Source organism: Orbicella faveolata, unplaced genomic scaffold (genome assembly GCF_042242905.1).
Source record: "Orbicella faveolata isolate gen_17 unplaced genomic scaffold, um_ofav_v1 contig_24, whole genome shotgun sequence".
Taxonomy (NCBI): Eukaryota; Metazoa; Cnidaria; class Anthozoa; order Scleractinia; family Merulinidae; genus Orbicella; species Orbicella faveolata.
The window spans coordinates 2042990-2053037 of record NW_028301552.1 but is presented as its reverse complement, the minus strand read 5'-3'; the positions used below and the strand labels follow the sequence as shown (position 1 = coordinate 2053037).

Below are 10048 nucleotides of genomic sequence, written 5' to 3'. Positions count from 1 at the left end.
AAGCCCGAAAAACAGTGGATTTTATTTGGTTGTGGATGTAACTGCGATGGCGTTTCTTCTAATTTAACTTCTTGTTTTTTTCTTATTTAATTTGAAGTGTCCTCTTCGTAAGTTTACACTCGTTCTTCAGTTTGCTGAACCCTCCGGCTGAAATCAGATTCACATATTATTTCGAGCGATATGCCTCCCTGCGTGAATCGCCTTGTTTGCGATCTAAGATTTTTATTTTCTAACTAGCCTGGATTTCACTGATCTGAGCACTCCTCACTGATCTGAGCACTCCTCACTGATCTGAGCACTCCTCTCTGATCTGAGCACTCCTCACTGATCTGAGCACTCCTCTCTGATCACGCCCTAAGAGGGCTAGACATTGAAAGATTCAAAGCATTTGCAATAGATGAGATGTCCATCTTCGAAAGATGGCCACAGTCTACGTTGTCGTCCCTCCGAGTAACCGCATATACATGTTATCTTTTCCAGTGTTTTTTGTTGTTGTTGTTGTTGTTGTTGTTGTTGTTGCGTAGGGGTCGCAAAGTTCACAAATATTTTTCTCGCTGCCCTCAGCTAAGAAGTGTCAATATATCTGTGCTCGATGAAACGGAAAGTTCTTTTACAAAATAGCCCAAAGAAAATATGCTCGCGGATTGGTTTAAAATCATGTTCCTATTAACAATTAGATTACGAACTCGAGATTTCTATGAGCTGATAGTTGATGAGGATCAACTATCACCTCCTCGAGATGCGCGCGCAGCCGGCTTATGTCCTCCAGCCATGACCTGATTTCCCAGTTAAGGTCCACGGAGACGGTTATCTCTCAGTATTGCCATATAGTTTCGCCATTACACGACTTTTTAGGAGATAAAACGAGCTATATCTCTTAGTAAGTTTGCTTGATAAAGAAATTAAGTTCTTACTGTGACGTGTAAATAATGAACTCATTTTGGGCGTGTCATAGTGTTCGAAATCCTTGGCAGACAGGTTTCATCAAAGAATGCGAAGAGTTTACTTGGCTTTCATTCTTTTGTTACTGATCTTTTGCCTCGTTTCTGGAAAATATGTATCCGGAGGTATCAGCAACGGCCAGAAGTGGGTGCTGGTTTCTGACTTTTCCTTCATCGAAGATATAGGCCAGTTAAAATATGATGTGGAATATTCAGTAACGAATGAATGTTGTCCAAGCCTCGCTTATTACTCGCACAACTCTTATGAATCTGCTTCCTCTAATGACGACATGGATTGTTCTTCCAAGCTGTCTTATGCTGAAGATGTGCTTACATTCCAAAATGTACTGCTTAACGTTTCAAGCAACACTGGAAACTTTTCCATGCAGTGTTCTTCAAGCAACGACACTAATCTTCGGAAATGCTCAGGAAAACTTCGGCTCCAATCGACACGCGATCGATGGTGGTTCTTCGTGTTAAGCCATTGCAGTAGTACGAACGGTTTAGACATTTCCTACGAGTTAACTTTCACGAACGGAGACTCGTGGGAGAGACACTTACCGGCTGAAGAAATGCATAGTCTCGAATATAAAGCAGTGCCCCTGGCAGGCAATATTTTGCTATTTGTAGTCGGTTTAATTTTCGCACGCCAGCTTCTTGACCAAGGTAAGCTCCATCGGGCGTACAAGCTTTTTATGATGACTCTAAGCTGCGAAATAGCCGCTCAGGTGTTTGACTATATTTACTACACACATTACGTTGGCAATGGAATGCCACGTCATCCTTTACAGACCGGTGCTGAACTGTTTCATTCCATAAGCGAAGTTATCTTTGTTGTTCTACTCATTCTGTTAGCAAACGGCTGGATAATAACCACAGGTCATTTCGACCGCGAGAAGCAAGTAAGACTCAAGGTTTTCCTTTGGCTCTACATCTTAACCTACGAAATTCTATTCGTTTTCAAAACGTTCTTTGATTCGGAAGTATCACACATCCCGTATGAAAGCTATCTAGATATTGCTGTTCGTAGTTTGAGAACATTAGCTTGGGCTTGTTTTATTTATGGAACTTCGTTTTCAATCAAAAGGCATCCCGAGAAGAGAAAGTTCTACAATTACTTCCAGCAGTTTTATTCTGTGTGGTTCCTTTTTCCACCACTTTCTGCCCTAACGTTCTCCACGTTGTTTGACGAATTGCACCAACTAAAATATTTACGACTCGTTCGCCTGCTGAATCCTTTGATATGTTTCCTGGGATTCGTTGGGCTTCTTTTTATCATGCGACCAAGCAAAGTCAATACCAACTTTCCCTTTCATATACGCGGGAACGAAGTGGACGTAGTGGAAACTCAAGAGCCGTCCACTTTTCAACATGCAGATGCTTTCATGGATCTAGGCAACCAGTATGCTACTCTGGACAGCGATCAAACTAAAGTGCAAACTCGAGAAAGGGCTGATAAAGCTGGTCTTGGCTTTCGTTTCTAATTAAATTAATTGCAAACGCATGCTTCCTCTTTTTCCGTTTTGCTTAAAAACTTGAAGCAATTGAATTGTACGTTTTTAATTAAGGAGTCCAACCGGCTGAGGTATTTTTCTTTCCTATATATAGTGATGTAATTCTTTATCATCAAGACTTGATCAACTAAGAGAATTGTAAAGAAAGAACGCACAAAACTTCAAAGCAAAATCAGAATTGTCCTTATAACCAGAAAACACATTTGAAACCTTGCATCACTTGTTTTCCTTGTCTAAAGGGGCTTGTACTCAAAAACTTGTACAAATTTCACAATCAATGTCGTTAACGGGAACATCTTTTAGATTTTACTGAACCGAAGAATGCTTTGTTTCTGCAGCTGAGTCTGTGGTTTCACAAGACTCACAAGGGTCTCCCCTTTTTTCTATTCATTAATTATAGACGGATTTTTAATTAACTCCGGTTTGTGACGATAATGTTACGGTGTTAATTATATCTTAATTGACTTTGTAACGATACTGTCACCTGCTTCGAATAAATTAAAGTAATTTGTCCTTTATAATAAATTACACTGGCAAGCCTTTGAACTTGGCTTCAAGCAGGGACTAACCGTTAATAAACTGAAACTGGATGCTGTATTTTGTTTGTGGGGTATTAGTGACAGGCAGGTTTTGTTATTTATCTATAAATCGTTCTCTTCTCCTTGTTCCAATCAATAAAAGAAGCGCTACCCTAGAGAAAGGAATGATTATATCTTATAAAATATTTAAAGTTTGAAATCAGCTGTTCATAGATTCGATGCTGAATATATTACACACAGCTGTAGTTGTTAATATGATTCAAAATTCCACTCCACGTAAAAACTAATTTCACGCATGAATAATCGAAATAAGAGAGCTTTCTGGACAGAGCTAGATCGCGTTTGAAGTTTGCTGTTAAAGACCCAGTTTGCATAAGGCCTCCTCGCGTTTAACTTTGAATATCACTTGTATGGGGTTAACAGCGTTGAAGAAAAATATTTATATTGACAATTACTTAGTCCAGTCGTGGAATGAATGTAGAACTCATTCTTTCATTCGTATTTTTATTAGCATTGAAAATCACCTCAAAAGTTACCTCTGCCTATAAAAACGAGCAGAGCAATAGGAACCACAGTACTTGAATCTTCATGATTAGTCTTCAGATAGAAGACGCTAAAGATGTTCCAACACAACACAATATGGTCGGATTTACTGCAGAATGTGTGCATTGATTACCTGAAAAACTCCGAAATTAGTGCAGATTACGCTTTGACTGTCGATCCATTATATATCGCAAGAGAGATTTACATTTGTGAAGTCCATGCTTTTCCTGTTATATTCATACATACGCGTTGCACGATCATAGAAGGCAATTCAGTTCAGCGAGCAGTTAGTTGAGGATCTCACGTATCCAGAAAATCATTTTTACTGGGTATGTTTGAAGACTGTGTCTGTCAAGACCCTCGGACTTTAATACATTGGCACAGTGAAATTACTTCCAAAGGTATGCATGTGGCTTAATTCTTAATGTTTTAGATAGAGCGGATACCAACCCAAATTTGCTCGGTTCAATATTTGGTACCTTTGTTCTTTACATACGATTTTTTCATTACGTACAGTCGACGCAAAGGCCATCCATTCCAGCTCTTCGGCATTGAATATGATGGTTTAAAGAACTTATCTACCATGTGCATAAAGTCTCAGTGACTTGGCCGGAACCCACAGGTATCGTTTCAACGATGGTCAGTAATCCAACCGAGTAGCCAGAATAGATAATCAAAGATTTCAGTGATGAATTGAAGAAAGCTGAGAGAACAGTTTGTGGTGTATCAAGATGGTACGGCAGTACTAATGGACTTTGATTGTTTAGAATAATCAATACAGTTTGGCAGTTAACGACGAGGATAAAAATAGCATGAGAACAAGTTTAGATTTAAAATCAGCTTGGGCAGAACATCGTCTCTTATATTGAAGTCAACAAAAATTACTTGTTTGAACTCAGTACACTCTAGTAATAAGTTTACTTTCTGTATTACAGTTTTACGATGTTTCATCTCAAAATCTCACTCAGTTAAATCATGGTACTGGGCTCTAAGTTAACGGTATTATTTTCTTACAAACGTAGCAAAGCTCTTTCATTTTTATTACTAAAAACAAGCTAATGAATTCCATGGAAACAAAGCACGCTCGCCATATTTGCGAACCGACCAACTGGTCTTAAAAACAAGCAAGTTAAATTTATCGACGTGTCACAAGATGGGTAATTAAATACTAATATTGGCTTGAAATTGACCTGACCCAAGGGTTCATCGCAATAGCAAGCGGCAAAATAGAAGGTCTGCCACGTATAACCCTGCTGGGTCATATCTGAGTTATTTTATAGTTCACTGATAAAACTGTCGCCTAGAGTTTGATCAAACTTGCTATTAGTTCAGTCGCAGTCTACAATAGACATCTTTTCACGCGTGCGATTGCAGCGTTATAATTAGTCAATTGAAAGTTCTCAACAAAACAAAACGTACCTCCGTAAGCAGAAGAAATCACACATGTGAAAATAAGCCTAAATTTTTGAAGTTGTATCGTTCCGAAATAATTTTCCTTTAATGTATTGCCATCCTCACTTTCATCGTTTCTTTTTGGGCGAGTTTGAGGAATTCGTCTGATATTTCGAGAGAAAAGTAACAGTTATGCTTCAAAACCCAGCGGGTAACTTGTTGATATAACAATGCTTCAATCTCTTCTCCGTTTTGCACTGTCAAATGTTTTGGATTCGAATTGCAATTTGTTTTATTCAGATCCTCCAGTGCGGTTTTATAGAAATCTCCAATGACGGACACAATATCTTTGAGAGGAACTGAGCTTTTCCATCGTGCACTCTCAAGTGAATCCTGAAACACATTTGTTTGATATTCGCCGAATAAAAATTCTCTCCTAAAAACGTGGAAACCGCAGATTGCACCAGAAACCATGTTTGCATCTACTCGTAACGGAGTGTCGTTAATGAGAACAATACAGCTGCCACGTTGTGAAGCAGGTGTGCCGCATAACTCTCCAAGAACCTCTTGTGGGAGAGACAGCAGTAATTCTGTTGTGAGCAACCTTGTCTTAGCTTGCTGAATACAAAGATCAGTAAGGCGCGGAACTCCAGAAACCGTTTTCATTTTCTTTGCTGATAAACAGACTCAATCATTTTCTGATGAAACTGTGGATGTGAAACTAGCTTGAAGGACTTGTAGCCTGTGTACAAACGCGGCCCGTGTACTCTCTTGTGGTGTTTGTGCCTTATAGCCTGTGTACAGACGCGGCCCACGCTCTCTTGTTGTGTCTCTGCCTTGTAGCTTGTGTACAGACGCGGCCCGTGTGTAATCTCGTTGATAATCGCGTTCCTTGCATAAATTATCCACCCTGTGTCACGACATCTAACATGACACGCGCAAACAACGAAGGAAATTGCTCTCTGACCTTTTTGCGCGTGATCTTTACACGAGAACGTTTTGACCTTCACGCTCAGTCCACAGACACTCGAGAAATAATTTTGTTGCCATAAAATGCTGATTACCTATCTAATGCTATTAGATTATTATAGGCAGCAAAATCGCAGTGAGAAAGATTAGGGAAGGTCCCAAATGACGCTTTGATTGCCATTGTGTGATCCCACGGACAAAAGAGACTATTCAGGAAAAAGTAAACACGAACTCTCTCAAACTATGAACCCCAGGGGAGAGTAGAGGGTGGCTAAGGTGGGGTACTAATCACGCATCACGCTGAATTTTTCTATTAAATCACGCATCACGGAGAATTTTTTTCACCAATCACGCGTCACATAAAAAGAGGTAAGTACATCGCCAATTGACCAACAGACCTCAGAACGAGGCTCTGGGGAATAAACCCTACAAACTCTGCACCTACCATCTCGACCCTAAAAGCGTCGTTAAAAGAAGAACTTTCCGGATTAAACCACAAAAATGCATCCGCAAATATGTGACCTCTCACACGAAAACGTTCCTTACGGTATCCGTTCGACCGGCTGAACGCACGGTAAGTGAACGGATAATTTGAATAACGATAGTCAATTTACTTGTTCCAAGATATCTTAAGACTACTTGGTTGATAACCACTCAATAAATGTGTAATGACTCTAGAAACGATTTCATGAAATGAAATCGTTTGAGGGTAGTGTGTGGAAGTGTGAGGGTAAATGTGAGGGATTCGTGAGATGTGGGCTGTGTAGGCATATGTTGGAATTAATACGTTCGTGTAGGTATATGTGGGGGATTACTGAGATGTAGGCTGTGTAGGAACGATGTGTGTATTGCGGTGGGTTAACTACCTTAAGCTATACTGAAGAAGAAGATGCAAACGATTGCCGTGTAGTAATGGGGAAGATAAAAAGGTATTGCATCGGCGAAGTAATGTAAACGAGATTGTTTCAGCAGGAGGGAAAAACTTCCTACCGAAACGCTCGACAACTTAATCGCTCAATTAAAAAGAACCTTGGCAAAAAGAGCCGCAATTCATGTGATTTTTTACGGTTTTTACACGATACTCTCATCTACGTTCGATTTGTCTTGGGATAAAACATGATAAAGCATGAGCAAAGCACAAAGCAGCCGCTTAGGATGAAAGACCCCACGTTAAACAAGTGTATCGACCTCCCAGCATCCGAGATGCAAATATAGGGATCTTAACAATGACGACGGCGACGCCGTGGACAACGCCTTGTAAAATTGAATTTGTCCAGGATGCCTATGGCTCTGAAACCTCGCTCAGGCTAAATATGTAACGACAGCGTTCAATTCTAAATGTTACCAATACCTCGCTTTGGTTTTAGTCTTTTTAAATTTTGTCATATTTCGTAACCGTCACTTCTGAACATGTGTGTTGTAACATACGAAACGTCAAGTTGAATATACCATGCGTAATCTATTTGTTATGTTTGTTGTTTTCTATTTCTCCTGAAATTGAAATGGCCGAAAAACAAGAATTTTTATGATGCAGCTTTATTCCACATATAGAGACGTTCGAGCGAAAATCTTCTCAATGTAGATTTTTTCTGCTGTGAGATATTTAGTACTTGCGCCAGAAATGCAAAGAACAAATGAGAAACATCGCCAATAAAATTTAAGCTAATCACTCGGTGACGAAATCGTTTCACCAATAGGTCGAATATTACTTGAACTCTGCTGAAAGCCTTATACATTGATTATGCGAATTTACTAAAAGTATAACAAGAAGCGAAAGAGCGAAGAGAGGATCGATTTAATCTCCCAACAATACCTACAACTTGGATTTTACAAGTTAAAAAGGTATAGGTTTTGACCATTTTGATCTGTAATAGGGTTTGTTTTTCACTCTGGCTTGGCATTGGGTGTTTATTTCGCATCAACATTGGCAAATGTTCACACAAGGGTAGCCATGTCTGGTTAGCTGCGGTCACATATAAGAGCAGTGAGCTAATTTTAGAGGTCTTAACTCGATTTTTCGCTCAGGTCTGAAATAGGGAATGGAAAATCGTACATTTTGGTCTGAAATAGGATACAGGTTTCAAGGTTCGGGCCTCACACTCCACCAAAAACTTTGAGGAGGTACCCCTGGCTGTAAAATTATCTTCCATGTCAGGTTTATAGAGGTAGATGAGTATATTTCATTGTTTTCTAGAACGAAAAACGGGTCTATTCAAATTAGCTCTCGCACACATACACACGTACATACGTTTATTACAACCCCCACTCTGGACTTTTCAGCCACAAAATACAATTCTCCAGAAACTTGCGTGATTTTTCAGTCGCTTTGACATGACTACTATGATTGACTCTGTCAGCTGTTATCAGTAGTTTCCAACTTGCCTAGTCCCTGGGCCTCGGTATTTCGCAGCGGTCAATCCATTTCGGGTCACGTGGTCTGAGCGAAGAAGCAAGACCTGGAGCCGGGGGATGTGAAAGTAAGAAATTTTGTCTCATTTAACTATGCCGATTAAATCATTTGTGAAAGAGCTCTCTCCGCTAGAAAACCTACAAGAAAATATTCGCTGGAAGCGCTATGCAGGTGTGACTGGAAAATAATTAGGGACCGGTCATTGTTTAATTGCCGGGGGTAAGGGGATCCGGAGGATTTGGGGCGGGGATCATTTCATTTTTAGGATAACAGAAGGGGGGATCAGTCATAACTGAGAGGTCAAAAGAGGGGGGCATCAAATAGCCGAATTACTGTTAAATGTCACATGTCCATACGGACTAGGTGGACGTTTAACGTTATTTGGCACTCAAACAAGTAACTTTGCAGTTTCCACGCACTTGGAATGGTTAGATTGCTGCTGGGGCGGATCCAGTGGGGGTCGAGTCCCCTGAATTGAGACATTATAGCACACTGACCTCGCCTCAGAATGCCGGAAATCCCATTTCCGAGGACCCCCCTACAGGAAGCGCTATCCATATCTCGAATGCCCTTCTCTAAAATCCTGTATCCGCCCCAGTGCTGGTATGTTAACCGACATCAGATATCGGCATCCAGACTAGCAAAAGACACGGATCAAGAGATCGCACCATGGCGGCTTTAATATACTATAAGTACATTAGATATATTCAGGATATATTATTTGCATATGAACGTTAAAAGCACTAACTATTCACGTCGAAAGGTGAATGTGCGTACGAAGAAGTGGGGGGGGGATCACGAATTTATCAATAGTTATGAGGGGGGGTCACTTCAATGAAATGACATTTAAAGAGGGATCAGCCAAATGTCACTCTCTTTAACCGAAAATCCTCTGGACCCCCCCTCCAAGGCGGTGAATAATCATCGTCATCATCATCTTTATTTAAAAACACGGTTCCGTGCTGTAATATACCTTATTATGATGTACTTATAGTATTTTAAAACCACCATGGTGCGATCTCTTGATCCGTGTCTTTTGCTAGTCTGGATTTTGATATCTGATGTCAGTTAACATACCAGCACTGGAGCGGACCGTTGTTTTAGCTAGCGTAAAAACAGAAACACCATCGACTCCTCTGCGTTATGGAAACTCTTCGAGATTCAGTCCTTGACAGCGAATTAGCATAATTATAAATCTCCGCTCGAGAAATTTAGCCTGGCTTGAAAACTTAGGGTGCGTTCCTTTGGGATGATCTGGATCAGGATCAGTGATCCAAGATAACCCGGATCATGACGCATCAAAGGAACCGATGAATCCGTGACCAGAGTGGATTCGTCGGTTCCTTTGATGCACCATGATCCGAGTGATCTTGGATCACTGATCTGGATCCGGATAACCCCAAAGGAACGCACCCTTATATTGCGGCAACTAAACCGAAACCGTTGAAAAACGTACAAAATTTAGAATCGAAATTAACCAATCGAAAAAAAGCAAAGTTTCCTGAGCGGTTCGCAACAATTCCCACTTTGTTGCGTTTTAAGTTTTTGTTAAGATCTATTGTTCGTATTCTTCAATGTTATTGGTTTACTTTGAGTAAAGGATCGCTATCCTTTGTTCTCAAGTAACGTTCTGATTGGTTAACTCTTGTCTAAGTGGGCCGCTTTGAGTAGTCGCACTGCAACAAATCGACGTCATGAATTTCGTCATAACATTGTCAAAGAAGCTGTGGATCCACCAGG

General features: G+C 40.4%; 1 protein-coding gene across 1 annotated transcript; it reads left to right on the top strand.

Annotated features, from left to right (window-relative positions):
* The first annotated feature begins 17 nt into the window (after positions 1-17).
* Positions 18-2425, top strand: LOC110045824 (transmembrane protein 145-like). Its single transcript, XM_020751449.2, has one exon. It carries the CDS (start codon positions 992-994, stop codon positions 2423-2425), a length of 1434 nt encoding a protein of 477 aa, XP_020607108.1. The 5' UTR covers positions 18-991.
* The last annotated feature ends 7623 nt before the right edge of the window (positions 2426-10048 follow it).